General features: G+C 38.9%; 1 protein-coding gene across 6 annotated transcripts in view; it reads right to left on the bottom strand.

The window, feature by feature from the left end:
- The window catches only part of AP4E1 (adaptor related protein complex 4 subunit epsilon 1), a 97,770-nt gene that overhangs the window by 30,804 nt on the left and 43,795 nt on the right, over nt 1-23,171 (bottom strand). For all 6 annotated transcript variants that reach the window (XM_055362998.2, XM_019011353.4, XM_055362999.2 and 3 more), the window contains 2 exons: nt 16,305-16,607; nt 6,695-6,809 (listed from right to left, as the gene is read on the bottom strand). In XM_055362998.2, coding sequence (XP_055218973.2) covers nt 6,695-6,809; nt 16,305-16,607 — 418 coding nt within the window. The remainder of the gene's footprint in view (nt 1-6,694; nt 6,810-16,304; nt 16,608-23,171) is intronic.

The following is a 23,171-nucleotide window of genomic DNA, read 5'->3' as shown; positions in this document are numbered from 1 at the left end:
TACAGGTAACAATAACAAAAATAAACAAGTGGCAATACATCAAATTAAAAAGCTTCTGCATAGCAAAGAAAACACTCAACAGAGTGAAAAGGCAATTTATGGAATAGGAGAAAATATTTGCAAACCACATTTCTGGTAAGGGTTAACCTCCAAAATATGTTAATCCTATGACTCAATAGTTTTTTTGTTTTTTTTTTTTTTTTACTAATAACCTGATCACAAATAGGCCAATAACTTAAATAAACATTTCTCTAAAGAAGACATACACATGGCCGACAGGTATATGAAAAAATGCTCAAGGTTACTATTAGCAAGAAAATACAAACTGAAACCATAATAAGGCATCACCTTGTACCAGTCAGGATGGTGATTATCAAAGAAAAGAAAACATAACGTGTCAGGAAGGATGTGAAGAAGTTAGAACCCTTACCCACTGTTGATGGGAATGCAAAATGGTGCAACCACTGTGGAAAGCAGTATGGAGGTTCCTCAAAAAAATAAAAATACAGGCAGTACACAGTGGCTCATGCCTATAATCCCAGTGCTTTGCAACGTCAAGGTAGGAGGATCACTTGAGCTCAAGAGTTTGAGACCAGTCTGGGCAACATTAGGGAGACTCTGTCTCTACAAAAAATTAAAAATGAACCAGGCATGATGGCATGCACCTGGAATCCTGGATACTCAGGAAGCTGAGGCAGTAGGATCACTTGAGCCCAGGAGTTCAAGGCTACAGTGAACTATGATCGTTCTACTGCACTCCAGCCTAGGTGACGGAATGAGACACTGTTTCAAAAAAAAAAAAAAAATGGCCGGGCACAGTGGTTCATACCTGTAATCCCAGTACTTTGGGAAGCCAAGACAGGTGGATCACTTGAAGTCAGGAGTTTGAGACCAGCCTGGCCAACATGGCAAAACCCTGTCTCTACTAAAAATACAACAATTAGCCAGGTATGGTGGCTCATGCTTGTAGTCCCGGCTACCCAGGAGGCTGAGGCAGGAGAATCACTTGAACCCAGGAGGCAGAGGTTGCAGTGAGCTGAGATCATACCACTGCACTCCAGCCTAGGCGACAGAGGAAGATTCTGTCTCTAAATAAATAAAAATACAACTACTATATGCTCCAACAATCTCACTTCCGGGTGGGTATTTATCCCAAATAATTGAAATTAGGATCCAAAAGAGATATTAGCATTCCCATGTTCACTGCAGCACTATTCATAATAACCAAGACGTGAAAACAACTTAAATGTTCATCAGTAGGTGAATGGATAAAGATGATGTCATATACATATACAATGGAATACTATTTGAAAACGAAGAAAATTCTGCAATATACAACAACATAGATGAAACTTAAGAATATTATGCTAAGTGAAATAAGTAAGGCACAGAAAAATATTGCATGGGTCCACTTTTATGAGGTACCTAAAAGGTCAAATTCATAGGATTGAGGAATGGACTGGTTGCTGCCAGAGGCTAAGGGGAGAGAGAAATGGGGACTTACCAATCAATGGGCATGAAGTTTTAGTTAAACAAGATGAATAAGTGCTAGAGATCTGCTGTACAACATTGTATCTATAGTCAATCATAACGTATTATACACTTAAAAATTTGTTAAGAGGAGAGACCTCCAGTTAAGGTTCTTAACCACAATAAAATAAAATAATAAAAAGATTTAAAAAGATAAAAGGCAAAAAAGAGCAAATGCTTCTGGAAAAAGAGAACATCAGGCCTATTAATAACGTTCATAACTTTTTGGTCTCATTCTAGGATCAACAGTTTAGTTGTTGTCTTAATATGCCTAGCACACAGCCTGGAAAATAAGTACTCAACAAAATCATTAAAGGACAAATAGGAAAAAAAAGAAAAACCTTTCAGCACTGAATTTTTCAGTATTGACATTCTGAACTCACAAACAGATAATATATTTATTCACTGATCTCCCTTTATTCATATGCATACTTCCCTTCTACCATCCAAATAACTCAATGATTTCCCCTTTACCAAAATCATGACAGACGTATTTTCCCAACAGGCTGCATTTCTTAAGTACAAAGTTACTCTTTCCTTTATTAGCTGTTTCTAACTTAAATCATCAGATATTTTGTTGAAGGAAGAATTCTAATACACTTGAGAAATATTAGACTGCTCAGAGCCATGTGGCTGTGTCCTGTGTGAGAGAAACATCCCCATAGGGCTACCCTCAGAAGACATGCCCCCCATCCCCAAGGCCAGCCAAACAGCCTTGCACCCACATCACGAGCCTAAGAAACAGCCCCATAGGCTACTCTTGGCAGACATGTCCTCAGGCTGGCTAGGCAACTACATGCCCATGCTTCCCAGCCAGAGTAACAGCTCCATGGCCCCAACCTCAGTAAGCCAGAACCCAAGTTGGCTGACTCACTGTGTACATGCACATATCCAAAATTTGAAAACAGCCTGGGAAACCCGCCCTTGGTGAAGCCACACCACCACCACCACAAACTCAGCCTGGGCCACTGAGAAACTCACAAATACCACTAGTGTAGATTACAGCTAAAGAAACTACATGGCCAGGTACAGTGGCTCACACTTGTAATCCCAGCACTTTGGGAGGCTGAGGTGGGTGGATCACCTGAGGTCAGGAGTTTGAGACCAGCCTGACCAACATGGTGAAACCCCGTCTCTACTAAAAATACAAAAATTAGCCGGGCGTGGTGGTGTGTGCCTGTAGTCCCAGCTACGTGGGAGGCTGAGATGGGAGAATTGCTTGAACCTGGGAGACAGAGGTTGCAGTGAGCCAAGATCATGCCACTGCACTCCAGCCTGGATGACAGAGCGAGACTCCTTCTCAAAAGAAAAAAAAAAAAGAAAGAAAGAAAGAAACTACATGAAGACTACACTACACGTCCACCACCAAGGCCTTAGTACCCTACTGAACTTATACTCCAAGACCCATTTATACAAATAAGTCTTTCCCTTCAAACTGTACTACATAAAATTGAAAGAGCTAACTTTTCCACCAGATTCATACAAATCAACATAGGAACAAATCAACCATGAAAAAAGAAACATGTCACTACCAAAGGAAAATAATAAATTTCTAGTAACAGACCCCTAATCATAAGGAAATGTATGAAATTCCAGAAAAGGAATTCAAAATAACAATATTAAGGAAACTCAGTGAGATACAAGAGAATAAAGACAGACAATTCAATGAAATCAGGAAAATGATACATTATTTGAACAAGAAATTCAACAAAGAAACAGATATCATAAAAAAGAACCAAACAGAAATCCTAGAGCTGAAGAATTCAATAAATGAAATAAAATATACACCTAAGAGCTTCAACAACACATTAGAAAGCAGAAGAAATAATTTCTAAAGTTGAAGACAGGTCTTTTGAAATAACACAGGAAGACAGAAAAAAAGAAAAAATAATTTTTAAAAAAATGAAGAAAGCCTACAGGATTTGTGGGACACCATTAAGCAAATAAATGTTTGTATTATGGGCATTTCAGAAGGAGAAGAGAAGGGAAGATATGAAGAAAATAATTAATGAAATAATAGCAGGAAACTTTCCAAGTCTTGGAAGACAGAACATCCTAGTCCAGGAAGCTCAAAGAACCCCAAACAGATTCAACCCCAAGCAGGTCCTTTTTGAGGCACATTTTAGTCAAACTGTCAAAAGTCAAAGACAAAGAATTTTGAAAGCAGCAAGAGAAAAGCATCAAGTCACATATAAGGGAATCCCCATTAGGCTAACAGCTGGATTTCTCAGCAGAAACCTTAGAGGCCAGGAGAAAATGGGATGATATATTCAAAGTACTAAAAGAAAAAAGAAAAAGAAAAAACAGCATGAATATCATATCCAGCAAAGCTATCCTTCAGAAATAAAGGGGAAATAAGATATTTCACAGACAACCAAAATCAAGAACTTCATCACCAGTAGACCACCCTTACATGAAATGCTCCAGGGAGTCTGGAAGTGAAAAGACAATAACTACCATTATGAAAACATTCAAAACTATAAAACTCACTGGTAGTGCTGAAACACAAATGAGAAAAAGAAAGGAATCAAACCTTATCACTGAAGAAAAGCACCCAACTACAAAAATAAACAATAAGAGAGGAAGTAAGGAACAAAGCATATGTAAAATACCCAGAAAACAATCAATAAAATGATAGCAGCAAATCCTCGCCCACCAATAATAACCTTGAATGTAAATGGATCAAATTCCCCCACTTAAAAGATACAGAATCACTGCCTGGATTTTCAAAAAACAAGACTCAACAATACACTGCCTACAAGAAACTCACCTCACCTCTAAAGACACACAGACTGAAAGTGGGGGGTTGGAAAAAGACGTTCCAGACAAATAGAAAACAAAAGTAAGCAGAAGTCACTATACTAATAACAAACAAAACAGATTTTAAGTTAAAAGCTGTAAAAGGAGACAAAGAAAGACACTGTACAATAAAGGGATCAATTCATAAAAAGAATATAACAATTATAAATATATATGTACCCAACACCAGAGCATCCAAATATATAAAGCAAATATTAGACCCAAAGAGAGAAAGACCCTGATTCAGTAATAGTTGGGGGCTTCCAAAAACTGCACTCTCAGTATTGAACGAATTATCTAGCACTTCAATGTTTACTGCAGAGCACTATTCAACGTAGCCAAGATATGGAATCAACCTAATATGGAATCAGCCTAGGTGTCCAACAACAGATGAATGGATAAAGAAAATGATGTGGTATTATATACAAAGTGAAATATTATTCAGCCATAAAAACAAATGAAATCCTGTCATTCATGGCAACATGGATGAAACCAAAGGACATTATATTAAGTGAAATAAGTCAGGAACAGAAAGTTAAACACCACATGTTCTCTGTCATATGTGGAAGCTAAACAAAACTGATCTCATAGAAGTAAAAATTAGAATAGAGGATACTAGGGGCTAGGAAAGGTAGGGGTAAGGGAAGAATAGGGTAAAGGATAAAAAATTACAGCTAGATAGAAGAAATAAGTTCTAGACCACTATAGAATTACTATGGTTTAATAATAAAGTATCACATAGTCTCAAAAACTAGAAGAAAGATATTGAATGTGGCCGGGCATGGTGGCTCACGCCGGTAGTCCCAGCACTTTGGGAGGCCAAGGCGGGCAGATCACGAGGTCAGGAGATCGAGACCATCCTGGCTCACACGGTGAAACCCTGTCTCTACTAAAAATACAAAAAAATTAGCTGGGCGTGGTGGCCAGCACTTGTAGTCCCAGCTACTCGGGAGGCTGAGGCAGGAGAACGGCATGAACCCAGGAGGCGGAGCTTGCAGTGAGCCAAGATCACGCCACTGCACTCAAGCCTGGGTGACAGAGCCAGACTCTGTCTCAAAAAAAAAAAAAAGAAAGATATTGAATGTTCCCAACACAAAGAAATGATACATGTTTGAGATGATGGATATGCTAATTACTATGATCTGAACACTATACAAGGATTGAAACATCACTATATTCCCCATGAATATGTATAATTATTTGTCAATTAAGAAAATAAAATTTAAAAATAAATAAATAAAGACTGCTCAAAATAAAAATGAAGCTCACTAGTCCATAGTAACCAGGGTTGTTTTCTGAAACTTTTCCACAGATAATGCTCAGACTAATATGTGTCAACCTACCAGCACAGTGAACAACATGATACTCCCACCTTCAAGTTCTTTCATGTAGCCATAAAAAAGAATGAGATCATGTCTTTTGCAGGGACATGGATGGAGCTGGAGGCCATCCTTAGCAAATTAATGCAGGAACAGAAAGCCAAATACCGCATGTTCTCGCTTAAACGTGGGAGCTAAATGATGAAAACACATGGACATATAGAGGGAAACAATACATGCTGGGGCCTTTCAGAGGGTGGAGGGTGAGAGGAGGGTGAGGATCAGGAAAACTAATGGGTACTAGGCTTAATACCTGGGTGATGAAATAAGCTGTACAACAAACTCCCATGATACAAGTTTACCTATGTAACAAACCTGCACTTGTACCCCTGAACTTAAAAGTGTAAATTTAAAAAAAAGAAGAAGAAAAAAAAGTTTCCCATAAAGATCATTATGTTAACAAATATATTATCAAAAAAAAAAAAGTTCCTCAAAATTTCAGTATAATGGCCAGTCGCAGTGGCTCACGCCTGTAATCCTAGCACTTTGAGAGGTCAAAGATCACTTGGGGCCGGAAGTTTGAAACCAGCCTGGCCAAGTTTGAAAACCCATCTCTACTAAAAATACAAAATTTAGCTGGGTGTGGTGGCACCCACCTGTAAATCCAGCTACTTGGGAGGCTGAGGCACAAGAATCACTTGAGCCTGGGAGGCAGAGGGTTGCAGTAAGCCCAGATCGTGCCACTGCACTGCAGCCTGGGTGACAGAGCAAGACTCTTGTCTCAAAAAATAAATAAATAAATAAATTCCAGTATGACTACCATATCTTAGGTATTTGTGGATAGAGAGCCTATGTCTTTAGCAATATCTCTTGGCTAACTTTTTTTTTTCCTCTGGATATCTGAAAACCTAGTCACGGCAAACAAATCACAAATCATTAAAGAGGAATAATAGAAAGTAAATATCTTTATTTATTTACTTACATGACTATAATATCAAAAATTACATCCCTACACTCTAGCTTATCATAAATCCATGAAAAATTACCTTTTTCCTGAGAAAGCTTTTCCTCCTGGCGTTGATGGTGAGGTTTGTAAGGCGCTGCACCCTGACTGAGTCCTTCAGCCACAAAACCATCCAGAAAAGATAAAGAAGCATCTACCTATATTAAAATTAAGCAAAAATTAGGAATTAAATAAATTTATCCTAAGTAGATTATATAGTCACATAAATAATTTCAGCCCATATATATTTTTTAAAATTCTAAATGAGAAACGAAAACTTCAATTCTAAAAATGCTACCACAGCCAGGCATGGTGGCTCATGACTGTAATCCCAGCACTTTGGAAGGCTGAAATGGGCGGATCACTTGAGGCCAGGAGTTTGAGACCAGCCTCGCCAACATGGCAAAACCCCATCTCTACTAAAAATACAAAAAAATTAGCTTGGCATGGTGTCACGCAGCTGTAGTCCCAGCACAGCCACCACCCAGGAGACTGCAGCAGAACTGCTTGAACCCAGAAGGCAGAGGTTGCAGTGAGCCGAGACTGTGCCACTGTACTTCAGCCTGGGCAACAGAACAAGATTCTGCCTCAAAAAATGAATGAATGAAAATGCTACCCAACTCTCTAGCTTTCTGAAACATCTATAATCAGATCACCTGCCTAAGAATCTAACAATATAAATCATTTGCACTTACTATTAATTTCACTGCAGTGGAGAATGTATTTTTGAGCATCAAATATGTTACGGCATCCTGTTAGGTTCTATAACTGAGACAAAGGAAGACACAGCTCCTACCCTGAGCAGAACTGTAACCCACCAGAAGAAACAGACATATATACTACAAGATATGGTAACTGTATTGGTTTCCTGCTGCAGGGGGCTAAAATCAAGGCTTTGGCAGGGCTGCTTCCTTCTGGATGTACCAGGGGAATCTGTTTCTTGTTTCTTTCAGCTTTTAGAGACTGCCAACATTCCTTGATTTGTGGCCCTATCATTCCAATCTCTGCTTTTGTTGTTACTTCGCCTTCTCCTCTCTAACCTCTTGCTTCACTTTTGTAAGGGTCCTTGTGATTATATCATGCCTAGCTACATAATCTAGGATAACTGCCCCATCACAAAATATTTAATTTCATCACATCTACCAAGTTCCCTTCAATGTTTAAGGTAACAAGCACAAATTCCAGAGATTAAGTCATGGACATCTCTGCAAGGGCCATTATTCAGCCTCCCACAGTGCCTTTGATTTAACTATCCTAATATAAACTGAAAATGCTTTTTCACAAATCTATGGAAAATTACTTAATTTCACCAGGAAAAGTGTTAGGAGAATAATTTTTAATGAATAAATGATAAGAGATGAAGAAAGAATGACAGGGAAAGGAGAAAAGAAGGAGATGAACAAAAATGATAGATAAACAAGTGGAGAGAGCAGTGATGACCTCAGAAACCAAAGACTTGCCTCTCCTGATTTAGCAAGTATATACAAATAGCTCAGATAATTTAGAATAGCAAATAATTATCAAACATAAAAATGGCACCTCACTCTCTGAATCTGGAAAGGTTTCACTTAAATAAGATTCTTAGGCCACGCATGGTGGCTCACGCCTGTAATCCCAGCACTCTGGGAGGCCGAGGCGGGTGGATCACCTGAGGTCAAGAGTTCGAGACCAGCCTGACCAACATGGTGAAACCTCATCTCTACTAAAATACAAAAATGGGCCAGGCATGGTGGTGGGTGCCTGTAATCCCAGCTACTCGGGAGGCTGAGACAGGAGAATCACTTGAAACCTGGGAGGAGGAAGTTGCAGTGAGCCGAGATCGTACCATTGCACTCCAGCCTGGGTGACAAGAGTGAAACTTCATCTCAAAAAAAAAAAAAAAAAAAAAAAAAAAGATTCTTGAGATGAGGTTGAGGCTATGTCAACATCATTATTTTGTATTGGAGGAAAAGGGAAGTGTAGTTACTCCCTAATATAATACTGTGTGTAGCATATTCATTCATCATTTCAATAAACATCTCTGGAATGCCCACCAAATACTAAAACAAGGCCTCTGCCCTTGAGGAACTACTGAAAGAACTAATGAAGAAATGTTCAAAATGAATACAAGCCATGAAAATCTGAGTCGAAATTAGTGGAAATAATACCCTTTATTTTCTCTTTCTCAGCTAATATGAATAATTCTAATTACCTTTGAAAGTTTTCTAGACCAGGTGTGGTGGCTCACGTCTGTAATCCCAGCACATTGGTAGGCCAAGGTGGGTGGATCACTAGGTCAGGAGTTTGAGACCAGCCTGGCCAATATGGTGACACCCTGTCTATACTAAAATTACAGAAAAAATTAGCCAGGCATGGTGGCGCGCACCTGTAGTCCCAGCTACTCAGGAAGCTGAGGCAGAAGAATCACTTGAACCCGGGAGGCAGAGGTTGCAGTCAGCCAAGATCATGCCACTACACTCCAGCCTGGGTGGCAGAGCGAGACTCCGTCTCAAAAAAAAAAACAAAGTTTTCTAATTTACACCTGAGGGAGATCATGATATGAAATAAAGAGAGTGAGTATTAAGTGAGAACTTTGGGTTAAAAGGGGTGGTGGCAAAAAGTAGGTGTGAAACTAAAAGGTGGATGATCAAGCTCCAAAATGGTGAAGACTTTAACAAGTAGACTGACAAAATAAAAGGGAAAACCACTTTTTTGGATTCTCAAATAGAGGAGGAATAAAATGACACAGAATTTCAAAGAAGATTAAAAGAAGATAGCCAAACATGTGGAGGTTCCTGAAAAGTGGTATGGCCACGGAGAGTATAAAGGCTCCGAAAACCTTCCTCCATAGCTTGCCCTATGCATCTCCTTCCTCTGTATCCTCTGCAATATAGTTTATAATAAACCAGTAAGCTAACACAAATCAAGGAGAAAATGTGGAATAATACTAATGAGATATTGCCCGATTCATGAATCGCTACTAAAAATCAATTTGTGTGCACCCCACTGTTGCCACCACCGGCATGTGCACATGCCATCTTTGGAGGCCCAAGGACTGGCACACCCAATCCTGCCACTGCCAGGACCCATACACACTGCCCAGGGATCTGACAACCATTATGCCCAGCCAACCATTGCTACCAGTGGTGCACAAGGATCAACTCACCTAATGTTCTATCCTCAGCAAAGCCTTTCTACAGCCTCCACTAACAACCACAGCCTAAGCCATTCTATTAGTCCATTCTTGCACTGCTATAAAGAAACACTTGAGACTGGGTAATTTATAAGAAAAAAAAATAGGTTTCATTGGCTCGCGGATCTGCAGGCTGTACGAGCAGCATGATACCGGCATCTGTTCAGCTCTTGTAAGGCCTCAGAAGCTTTTACTTATGGAGGAAGGTAAAGCAGAAGCAAGCACATCACATGGTGAAAGCAGGAGCGAAAGGGAAAGTCCAGTGTGTGTGTGTGTGTGTGTGTGTGTGTGTGTGTGTGTGTGTGTGTGTGTGTGTGTGTGTGTGTGTGGTAGGGGGAGGTGTTATACTTTACAATAACCAGATTTCTCAAGAACTCACTCTCTATCACGAGGACAGCACCAAGCCATGACGTATCTGCCTTCATAACCCAAACAACTCCCACCAGGCCCTACCTCCAACGCTGGGGATTACAATTCAACTTGAGATTTGGGCGGGAGATCCAAACCATATCACCACTGAGGAACTCACAGACATCACTGATTATGATTACAGTTGAAGAAATCATCTGGAAAATATACTACTGTGCCCATCCAGAATCAAAGCCCAAGCACCTTATTAACCAACACCACAGATACATCTACAGGGAGAGGTCTTTCCCTACTAAAAGGAATCCATAAACTTAGAACCAACTGCTATGATACCAGATACACATATGTCAATGTGAGGACACAAGAAAAATAAAAAAGCAAAGAAACAAAACCTCCAAAGGAACACAATAACTCTCCAGTGACAGATCCCAAAAAAAGGAAATATATAAAATGCTTGAAAAAAAAATCAAAATAATGATCTTAAGGAAACTCAAAAGATACAAGAGAACACAGATAAACAAAACAAAAATAAATCAAGAAAACAATTCATGATCTGAATGAGAAATTCAACAGAGGTAGACATCATAAATAAGAAACAAACAGAACTCGTAGAACTGAAGAATTCAATGAATGAAATAAAAAGTATAACCAAGAGCTTCAACAATAGACTGAGACTCCAAATTTGAAGACATGTCTTTGAAATAAACCAGACAAAAATAAATAAATAAAACAAAGAAAGCATACGTAACATATGAGACAACATAAAGCAAACAAATATTTGAATTTTGAGAGTTTAAAGACAAAATGGGTGAAGGCACAGAAAACCTAATTGAAAAATAATAGCTAAAAACTTCCCAAGTCTTGCAAGAGATACAGACATCCATATGCAGGAAGCTCAAAGCGCCTCAAAGAGATTCAACCTGGCCAGGAGTGGTGGCTCACGCCTGTAATCCAGTACTGATTCTAAATAGGAATAAGAGTGTTTCTTCTGGAAAACTGCAGTGAAGATATTTATATCCTGTGACAGTCTCTTTTAATACAGAATAATTGAGGAATTTCTCTTATTTGTTGATTTTAAAAGACATACATATCTGGCGTACATACGATTCTTTGATACATGCATAGAATGTGTAATACGTAAATCAGAGTATTTAGGATATCCATCACCTCTAACATTTATCATTTGTGTTGGGAACATTTCAAATCTTCTCTTTATTTTGAAATATACAAATACTATACAATTATTACTAACTATAGTCACCCTACTGTGCCATCAAACACTAGAACTTACTCCTCTTATCTAGGTATGTTACTAACCATTAACCAACCATTCTTCTTCCCTGCCCCCCAACCCTTCCCAGCTTCTTTATTCTCTACCTCCATAAGATGCACATTTTTAACTTCCACATATGCATAAGAACATGTAATATTTGACTTTCTGTGCCATGCTTATTTTACTTCATAGTGAAATAAGTCCCATCTATGTTGCTGGGATATTATTTGGCTGAATAGTATTCCATTGTGTATACATACCACATTTTCCTTATCCATGTGTCCACTGGTGGACACTTAGGTTGATTCTACATTTTGGCTATTGTGAATAGTACTGCAGTGAACGTGGGGGTGCAGGTATACCTTTGAAATAATGATTTCCTTTCCACTGGATAAATACCCAGGGGTGGGATTGCTGGGTTGTTTTTTTTGAAACAATTTTTGGTTTTTTGAAAACTCTCCGTGCTGTTTTCTATAATGGCTATCTTAATTTACATTCCTACTAACAGTGCATGAGTTTCCTTTTTTCTGCATCCTTGGCAACATTTGTTATTTTTTGTCTCCTTGATAACAGCCATTGTAACTGAAATAATATCTCATGGTGGTTTTGATTTACATCTCCGATGATTAGAGATGTTGAGCATTTTTTTGTTTACCTGTTGGCCATTTGTGTATCTTCTTTTAAGAAATGTCTGTTGATGACCTTTGCCCACCTTTAAATGGGATTTTTTTTTTTTTTTTTTTGCTGTTGAATTGAGATCCTTATATATTCTGGATATTATTCCCTTGTTTGTAAATATTTTTCCCCAGTCTACAGATTGTTTCTTCACTCTATTGATTGTATCGTTTGCTGTGCATAAGCTTTTGACCTTAATACAGTCCCATTTGTCATTTTTGTCTTTTTTGCCTGTGCTTTTGAAGTCTTAGCCATAAATCTTTGCCTCGACCAATGTCCTAAAGCATTTCCTCTAAGTTTTCTTCTAGTAGTTTTATAGTTTTGGATCTTACATTAAATTCTTTAATTCATTGTGGGTTGATTTTTTTATATGGTGAGAGATAGGGATCTCGTTTCATTATTCTGCATGCTGATATCAAGGCTTTTCAACACTATTTATTGAAAAGGGTGTCATTTCCCCAATATATATTCTTGGCACTTTGACCGAAAATCAGTTAGTCGTAAATACACGGATTTTTTTTCTGGGTTCCCTCTGTTCCATTGGTGTGTATGTCTTCCTTTATACCAATACCATGTTGTTTTGGTTACTACAGCTTTGTAGTATATTTTGAAATTGGGTAGTGTGATGCCTCCAGCTTTGTTCTTTTTGCTTAGTATTGTATTGGCTATTCAGAGTCTCATGGTTCTCTACAAATTTTAGGGTTGTTTTTTCTATTTCTGTGAAGACTGTCATTGGTATTTTGATAGCACATTGAATCTGTAGATTGCTTTGAGTAGTATGGGCATTTTTAACAATATTCAAGTGATCCATGAGCATGGGATATATTTCCATTTGTTTGTATCCTCTTCAGTTTCTTTTATCAGCCTTTTGAAGTTTTCCTTGTAGAGGTCTTCCACCTCCCTGGTTAAATTTATTCCAAGTATTGTATTGTATTGTATTTATTTATTTTGTAGCTGTTGTAAATGGCATTACTTTCTTGATTTTTTTTTTTCTGGCTTGGTGTATAGAAATGCTACTGATTTTTATATGTTGATTTTTGTATCCTGGATCTTTACTGAATTCTTTTATTGGTTCTAAGAACTTTTTGTTTGAGTCTTTAGGTTTTTCTATATATAAGATCATGTCATCTGCAAAAAGGGACAATTTGACTTCCTCTTTTCCAGTTTAGATCCCTTTATTTCTTTCTTTTGCCCGATTGCTCTAGCTAGGACTTCCAGTACTATGTTGAATAGGAGTGATGAAAGTGGGCATCCTTGCCTTTTTCCAATTCTTAGAGGAAGTGCCTTCAGTTTTTTCTTATTCATTGCAATATTGGCTTTGGGTTTGTCATATATGGGCTTTATGATGTTGAGTATTTTTTTTTCTATGCTTTTTCTTGTGAATTTTTATCATGATGGGATGTTGGATTCTACCAAATGAATTCTCTGCATCTATTGAGATGAGCATATGGTTTTTGTCCTTTATTCCATTTATGTGAAGTATCACATTTATTGATTTGTGTATGTTCAACCATCCTTGCATTTCTGGGAAAATTCCACTTGATCGTAGTGTATTATCTTTTTGGTGTGTTATTGGATTCAGTTTTCTAGTATTCTGTTGAGAATTTTTGCATCTATGTTCATCTGGGATATGGCTTGTAGTTTGTTATTGTTGTTGTGTCCTTGTCTAGTTTTGGTATCAGGGTAATGCTGGCCATATAAAATGAGTTAGGAAGAATGTCCTCCTCTTCGATTTTTTTGGACTAGTTTAAGAAGAGTTGGTGCTAGTTCTTCTTTATAAATTTGCCAGAATTCATTTGTAAAGCCATCTTGTAAGCTTTTCTCTGTTGGGAGACTTACTATTACTGATTCAATGTCATTATTCATTCAGGTTTTCTATTTCTTCCTTGTGCAATCTTGGTAGATGTGTCCAGGAATTTATTCGTTTCCATCAGGTTTTCCAGTTTGTTAGTGTACAGTTGTTTATAATTGTCTCTAATAATCATTTATATTTCTGTGGTAGCCATTATAATGTCTACTTTTTTGTTTCTGGTTTTACTTATTTGAATCTTCTCTCTTTCTTGATTAGTGTAGCTAGCAGTTTATCAATTTTGTTTATTGTTCAAAATAACCAACTTTTTGTCTCATTGTTTTTTTTTTGTATCTTTTTTACGTCTCCATTTTGTTTATTTCTGGTCTGATCTTTACTATTTATTTCCTTCTACTAATGTTGAGTTTGGTTTGTTCTTCCTTTCTAGTCCCTTGAGGTGCATCATAAGGTTGTTTGTTTGAAATCCTTCTACTTTTCTGATGTATGTGTTTATTGCTATAAACTTCCCTCTTAGCACTGTTTTTGCCATATTACATAGGTTTTGGTAAGTTGTGTTTGAATTTCCATTTTTATTAGATTCAAGAAATTTTTTTATTTCCTTCTTAATTTCTTCACTGACCTAATCATCACTCAGAAATATGCTGTTTTGATTTTCATATATTTGTTCAGTTTCCAAAGTACCTTTTATTATTGATTTCTAGTTTTATCACATGCAGCCTGAGAAGGTACTTGCTATGATTTTAATTTTTTCAAATTTGTTGAGACTTTTTTGTGGCCTAACATATGGTCTGTCCTGGAGAATGTTCCATGTGTTGATGAGAAGAATGTGTATTCTGCAGCTGTTGAATAAAATGTTCTGTAAATATCTGTTAGGTCCATTTGGTCTAGACTGAAAATTAAGTTTGATGCTTCTTTGTTGATTTTCGGTCTAGATGATCTGTCTTATTCTGAAAGTGATGTGTCAAGGTTTCCAACTATGACTGTATGGGGTTCTACCTCTCTCTTGAGCTTTAATAATATTTGCTTTATATATATTTGCTTCAGTGTTGGGTGCATATGTATTTACAAATGTTATATGCCCTTGGTAAATTGATCCCTTCATCATTATATAATGACATTTCTTGTCTCCTTTATATTTTTTTTCCAAGTCCATTTTGTCTGATATAACATTAGCTATTCTTGCATGCTTTTGGTTTATGTTTGCATGGTTATTTTTATTTATCCCTTCACTTTCAGTCTGTGTGTCTTTACAGGTGAGTGAGTTTCTTATACGCGGCATATAGCTGGATCTTATTTTGTTATCTATTCAGCCAGCCTATATATTTTAATTGAGGAATTTAAACTGTTTTCATTAAAGGTTGTTATGGATAGTTGAGGACTTACTACTGTCATTTTGTTGATTGTTTTATACATTTTTTCCTTTCTTCCTTTTTCATTGTTTAGCTGGATGGATTTTGTGTGTGTGATGATAATATTTGATTCCTTTCTGTTTCTCATTTGTGTATCTGCCTTACCAGTGAGTTTTATACTTTCATGTGTTTTCACGTTGGTAGATATCTTTTCACTCCCAGATATAAGACTCCCTCAAACATTTCTTTTAGAGTTGGTCTAGTGGGGATGAATTATCTCAGTTTCACCTGTCTGGGAAAGACTTTATTTCTCCTTTATGCTGTGTATAGTATACTTATTTGTCTGGCAGTTTTTGGGGTTTTTTTTCCAGCACTTTGAGTATATCTTCCCATTTTCTCCTTGCCTATAAAATAAGGTTTCTGCTAAGAAATCCACTATTAGTCTGATAGGAATACTCTTATATGTGTGACTTGATACTTTTCTCTTGCTGTTTTTAGAATTCTCTCTTTGTAATTTGACTTTTGTCAGTCTGACTATAATGTGCTTTGGTGAAGACCTTTTTAGATTGAATCTTTTTTTTTTTTTTTTGAGACAGAGTTTCATTCTTGTTGCCCAGGCTGGAGTGCAATGGTGCAATCTCAGCTCACCGCAACCTCTGCCTCCCAGGTTCAAGCAATTCTCCTGCCTCAGTCTCCCAAGTAGCTGGGATTACAGGCATGTACCACATGCCCAGCTAATTTTGCACTTTTAGTAGAGATGGGGTTTCTCCACGTTGGTCAGGCTGGTCTCAAACTCCCAACCTCAGGTGATCCACCCACCTCAGCCTCCCAAAGTGCTGGGAGCTTTCAGATTCCCTGTCATACTAATGTGAGAAGGAACTCCAACGTTCACCTTAAATGCTACAGAAACCACATTTTGATATATTCCTGATATGTCACAAATGCAAGAATTACTCTGTTTAATGACAACGCAATTTTTAAAAAGATGGAACACCAATGTCTTACCACCAAGTCTTCACAACTCCTGTCAACTGGAAGCAAGCTCTTCATAAGTTCCACATTCTCATGCAAATGTTTTAATTCAAATGCATGTTGTCTCATACAAGTATCCAAAGATATGGTAAATTCATGGATTAATCTCTCAACTGTATTAGAAGAGTGCGCCTGAGATGTCAGTTTGGTCACAGCAGCAATTAACCAGGCTTTTGTTTCTGAAGACACAGAGTCATTCATAAGTAACTTGTAGAGCTTAGCTATAACTTCCTCTGGCGTTTCCTTATCTAAGAGGTAAGAATATTCCCCTAATACCTGTAAATAAAACAAAGAGATATTAGGCACTTAAGGTGTTTCATTAAAAATACAGATTTCTAGGCTCCACCCCCAGATATTCTGATTTAGTATGACTGTGGTCCCCGAGGATATACATTTGAATATGCATCACCTGATTCTGATGTAGACATTCCACAGAAGAGACTTTAAGAAACACTTATTGGCCAGGCATGGTGGCTCACACCTGTAATCCCAGCACTTTGGGAGGCCGAGGCGGGTGGATCACCTGAGGAGTTTGAAACCAGCCTGGCCAACATGGTGAAACCACATCTCTAATAAAAATTAAAAAATTAGCTAGGTGTGGTGGCACACGCCTATAGTCTCAGCTACTCAGGAGGCTGAGGCGGGAGAACTGCTTGAACCTGGGAGGCAGATGTTGCAGTGAGCTGAGATCATGACACTGCACTCCAGCCTGGGCAACAGAACAAGACTCCATCTCAAAAAAAAAAAAAAAAAAAAAAAAGAAATGCTTGTCTATGTCACACATCTAACTTAGGTGACATACAATCCTGTAAGTGAAAGAACGGATAGGGACAGGAGGCAGAGGAATTCTAGGCAAAAAAGGGTGGGGTCCCTGGAGAAGCCCCACCCGCAAGCCAGAAAGCCTGAGACCATGGCCCAAAGTGAGAACTTATATCCCTATTTTCCCATTCAAATGTTGCCTTTTCCTAAACCACCCATGGCCCTGCCCTGCCCTGCCCCATCCTGTGCCTATAAAGACCCCAGACTCAGCCAGCATAGAGGAAGAAGCAGCTGGATGTCAGAGAGAAGTGGCTTTACTTCAGAGGGACAGCTTGACAGCGTAACTTCAAAGAAGAATCCAGCCAGAGACGGCTGGACTTCTGGAGAACATTACCTTCACTGCCCCAGTCCCCCTGTCAGCTTCCCTTCCTGCCGAGAGCCACTTTCACTGGCAACAAAATCCCATGCATTTCTCATCCTTCAATTCATTTGTGTGACCTCATTTTTCCTGGACACCAGATGAGAGCTCAGAAGTGAGTGCAGATACAAAAGGGCCCACTGAGCTGTTAACACTTAAGCCGTCTGCTGATGACAGAGCTAAAAGAGCACTGTAACATGCTCAGTGGGGCTTCAGGAGTCGCGGGTACTCCCCACTAGATGCTGCCATGGGGCCCATACAGAGTTTTGCTCCTGCCAGAGCCCAAAAGCACTCACTCTGGCTCCTGCACCCGCTCACCTGCATGCTCACCCTCCCGTGAGGGGTTGAGAGCTACAGGATGAGTAAGTGAAGCACCCGTCTCAAAGCCCACAAAGGGGTCAAGGGGAATTTCCTGTTTCAGAATCATTAATAAACTGATAATTCAGGAAGTATGAAATCTCTCTGATATGGTTGGCTCTGTGCTCCCACCCAAATCTCACCTTGAATTGTAATAATCCCCCACATGTCAAGGGCAGGACGAGGTGGAAATAACTGAATCATGGGGGCAGTTTCCCCCATGCTGCTCTTGTGATAGTGAGTTCTCATGAGATCTGATGGTTTTATGAGGGGCTTCCCCTTTCACTCGGCTTCATTCTCTCTCCTGCCACCCTGTAAAGAGGTGCCTTCTGCCTTGATTTTAAGTTTCCTGAGGCCTCCCCAGCCATGTGGAACTGTGAGTCAACTAAACCTCTTTTCTTTATAAATTACCCAGTCTTGGATATTTCTTCATAGCAGTGTGAGAATGGACTAATACACTTTCCTAAATGGTGTTTATGGAATAATTTCATGTCTTTGGTATAATATCGGCACCAGCAAGAAAAGGAGGCTGGGTGATAAGCAAGGGAAAATGTATAGCTAGTAAGAAGGAAGAGAAGAGAAGGAAAAAGAAATAGGACTAAATGAGTTCAATCCTTAAACGGTATGATAATTTTTAGGGTGGTTTTATAAAAAATGGAAGGTAGCTCCAGAAGAACACGTAACATAAGTCCCAGTTCAAAAATCAATGGTAATGGATGTCTGCTTCCGGGAAGATGAAGAAGATGTATTTATCCCTATTCTTCCTACTAAGTATACCTAAAAACCCTTGATATTACATATAAAACATACAGCACATTATCTGTTGTCTCATTTACCTCAGACTGGATGTGGAGAGCCAGAACCTGGAAATGCCAATGCACACAGACAAAAAGCCCCAAGAGGAGCCTGCCCTCTAGTCAATAAGCCAAGAGGACAGAAAAGTTTCAGACAATAATCCTCCTACTCCAGCCAAATACCACACAGAAAAATCTGCAGCCACACCCACACCAGCAAAGGCAGAGTGGAGAATCAAGACTTCTACCCTCACCAGGCTGCAAGAGGTACCCCAAATTCCCCAGCAGGGTGGCAACTGAGAAGACTGGGTGGGGAGTCAAGACTTTCATCCCCACTGAGCTGTAGAGAGGCCTACTCCCCTGCAGTGTCAGTGGAGACTAGGCAGGGAGCCTGCACCTCACCTCTATCGAGGAGAAATACAGTGTCCCTGCCTTTCTCTGATGGGAGTGTGTCAGTGGAAGCCTGATGGAGTCAGGATTTTCCCCACTGTTCAGCAAGCCACCCCCTCATAGTGTCAGTATAGGCCACAGAACTGAAGATGTCAATACCCTTCTCTCAACAATTAATAGGACTAGACCAAGAATCAGCAAGGATATAGAAGAACTCAACAACACCATCACAACAGACTTTATAGAACACAACACCCAGAAAAAGCAAAATAGATCATCACCAGCCATCAGAGAAATGCTAATCAAAACCACAATGAGATACCATCTCACACCAGTTAGAATGGTGATCATTAAAAAGTCAGGAAACAACAGGTGCTGGAAAGAATGTGGAGAAATAGGAACACTTTCACACTGTCCGTGAGACTGTAAACTAGTTCAACCATTGTGGAAGACAGTGTGGTGATTCCTCAAGGATCTAGAACTAGAAATACCATTTGATCCAGCCATCCCATTACTGGGTATATACCCAAAGGATTATAAATCACGCTGTTATAAAGACACATGCACACGTATGTTTATTCACAATAGCAAAGACTTGGAACCAACCCAAATGTCCATCAATGACAGACTGGATTAAGAAAATGTGGCACATATACACCATGGAATACTATGCAGCCATAAAAAGGATGAGTTCGCGTCCTTTGTAGGGACATGGATGAAGCTGGAAACCATCATTCTCAGCAAACTATCGCAAGGACAGAAAACCAAACACCACATGTTCTCACTCATAGGTGGGAACTGAACAATGAGAACACTTGGAACAGGAAGGGGAATATCACACACTGGGGCCTGTTGTGGGGTAGGGGGACGGCGGAGGGATAGCATTAGGAGATATACCTAACGTAAATGACGAGTTAATGGGTGCAGCACATCAACATGGCACATGTATACATATGTAACAAACCTGAACGTTGTGCACATGTACCCTAGAACTTAAAGTAACTTTTCAAGCAAACACAGAACATATACCAAGATAGACTGTGCCTTGAACCGTAAAACAAACCTCGAATTTGAAAGAACTGAAATCATACATAGTATTTTCTCTAATCACAATGAAAGCAAACTAGAAATCAGTAACAGAAAGATAACAGAAAATTTTCTAAACACTCAGAAACTAAACAATACTCTTCTGAATAATCCATGACTCAAAGATAAGTCCCAAGGGGGGGGAAAACAAAAACAACAACAACAACAGCAACAACAAACTGAACTATTGAATGAAAATTCAGTTGAGATTTTTCTTTAAGAAAACTGAATTTATAATTTAATAACTCCCCCAAAAATCTACAAGTCCAGATGGTTTCACTGGAAAATTCTACCAAATTTTTAAAGCAGAATTAACAGCAATTTTATGCAAACTCTTCCAGAAAATAGGAGGGCACATTCCCAAGTCATTTTATGAAACTAGTATTACTTTGATACCAAAACTGGAATACCACAAAAATGAAAACTACAGACCAATAGCCCTCATGACACTAGATAAAATTCTTAACAAAGTCTCAAGAAATCTACAAGAACACTCCTAGAACTATTAAGTTAGTTCAGCAAGACTGTAGGATACAAGATCGAAATACAAAATCTATTGTATTTGTATATACATTTGGCCCTCTGCATCTAAAGGGGATTGGTGTCAGGACTCCCTGTGGATGCCTGAATCCGAAAATAGTACTGAACCCAACTGCCATCAATTGGAACATGCTTCTGATCACGTCTTCCACTCACAAATTTAATGCCTTTTCCATCTTAACTAAGATCTCATCACGCACTGTGACCATAACTTTTGTAATTTAAGGTATGACAGCAAAACAGGATTTTTTTTTCCTTCTTCACCATTTCACAGAGGCAATTTCCCTTCTTACTGTAGAACTTTACAACCTCAGCATATGATGTTTTTCTTTCCTCATTAAGTCAAGAACTTTCACCTTTTCACTTAAAGGAACCATTTTTATAGCTTCTCTTTGGCGTATCCAAATTGCCAGCATCGCAACTCTTGTGCTGTGGGGCCATGATTAAGTAAATAAAGGTTTACTACAATATAAGCACTGCAATAATGCTACAGTTCATCTGAAAACCTAGACAGCTACTAAGTGACTAACAGGCAGGTAGTGTATACAGCATGGATACACTGGACAAAGGAATGATTCAGGTCCCAGCTGGGGCAGAGCAGGATGAAGCAGGATGGCTCAAGATTTCATCATGCTACTCAGGACAGCACATAATTTAAAACTTATAAATTGTTGATTTCTGGAATTTTCCATTTCGTATTTTCAGACCATGACTGGCCACAGGTAACTAAAACTGCAGAAAGCAAAACTACAGATAAGGGGGCCGACTGTACATGACCTGTATGCTGTAGAAAGAAATAAAAGACAATCTAAATTAAGTGGAGTGACATGCCACGTTCATAGACAAAAAAAACTAATGGCCACAAAAACCAATAATCAATTCAGGAAGGATAATCAACACTAAAGCCATTGAAGATAGCTGAGGAAAAGATACTTGCACAGCCTCATAGAATCACCTCACAAATTAGTTATAAATTACAAAAAGGAAAGATACCTTTATAATGCAAAGATCTGGAGGTCACCATCTTTTTTTTCTCCCTTTGGTAGAGACTAGGTCTCACTTTGTTGCCCAAGCTGATCTCAAACTCTGGCTTCAAGCAATCCTCCCACCTCCCAAAGTGCTGGGATGACAGGCATGAACCACTGCACCAGGCCACCATCTTAACCCAAACTTATAAACTTACAATCACCAATAAGTGGACAAACTGATATTATATATATCCTGATATGATGCAGTAGGAAATACACAACATTGCCTATGTAGTATTCTCACTAAAAATGTTTAACCTGAACAAAAATAATTAGATATCCAGAATGTAGGACATTCTATAAGTTAACAGTAGTCATCCAAAACAAACAAAAAAATCAGTCATAAAAACCAAAAGAAAGTGGGGTTCATTATAAATTTAAAAAGGATAAAGAGACATAAGTAAAGGCAATTTGTGATCCTCAACTGGATCTGGGATTGAAAGGAGGAGAATAATAGCCCTAAGAGACATTTTTTGGTACAACTCCATAAATCAGAGTATGGACAGTATAGCGGGTGATATTAACGAATTACTGTACACTTCTTTTTTTTTGAGATGGAGTCTTGCTGTGTCGCCCAGGCTGGAGTGCAGTGGCGTGATCTTGGTTCACTGCAACCTCCGCCTCCTGAGTTCAAGCGATTCTCCTGCCTCAGCCTCCCGAGTAGCTGGGACTACAGGTGTGTGCCACCATGCCTGGCTAATTTTTTGTATTTTTAGTAGAGATGGGGTGTTACCATGTTAGCCAGGATGGTCTCGATCTCCTGACCTCGTGATCCACCCACCTCGGCATCCCAAAGTGCTGGGATTACAGGCATGAGCCACCGCGCCCGGTGTCTTTACACTTCTTGGGTATGACAACAGTTTTATACTTATGTCATTCATAGAAGATTCATGTTGAGGTTTTAGGAGTGAAGTGTCACAGTGTCTGCAATTCAATTCTAAACAGCTCAGCAAAACAAACTGTATATAGGTAGACCTAGATATACCTATAGATGCAGATACAGTAAAACAAATGTAGCTAAAAATATTTAACTGGGCCGGGTGTGGTGGCTCACACCTGTAATCCCAGCACTTTGGGAGGCTGAGGCAGGTGGATGACCTGAGGTCGAGAGTTCGAGACCAGCCTGACCAACATGGCAAAACCCCATCTCTGCTAAAAATACAAAAATTAGCCAGAAGCAGTGGCGTGTGCCTGTAATCCCAGCAACTCGGGATGCCAAGACAGGAGAATCGCTTGAACCCAGGAGGCAGAGGTTACAGTGAGCCAAGATCACGCCACTGCACTCCAGTCTGGGTGACAGAGAAAGACTCTGTCTCAAAAAAAAAAAAAAAAAAAAGAAAATTAACTGAAAAAACTAAACTAAAAGTATATTTCATTATCTAAGTCTTTTAACTTTTCTGCAGATGAGAAAAGAAAAAATTTTAAGTAAAAATCTGGGGAAAATTTAAGCTAACATGCTAACATTTGG

The sequence above is a fragment of the Gorilla gorilla genome, chromosome 16, assembly GCF_029281585.2.
Source record: "Gorilla gorilla gorilla isolate KB3781 chromosome 16, NHGRI_mGorGor1-v2.1_pri, whole genome shotgun sequence".
Classification (NCBI taxonomy): Eukaryota; Metazoa; Chordata; class Mammalia; order Primates; family Hominidae; genus Gorilla; species Gorilla gorilla.
This window is presented reverse-complemented; position numbering and strand designations above follow the sequence as displayed.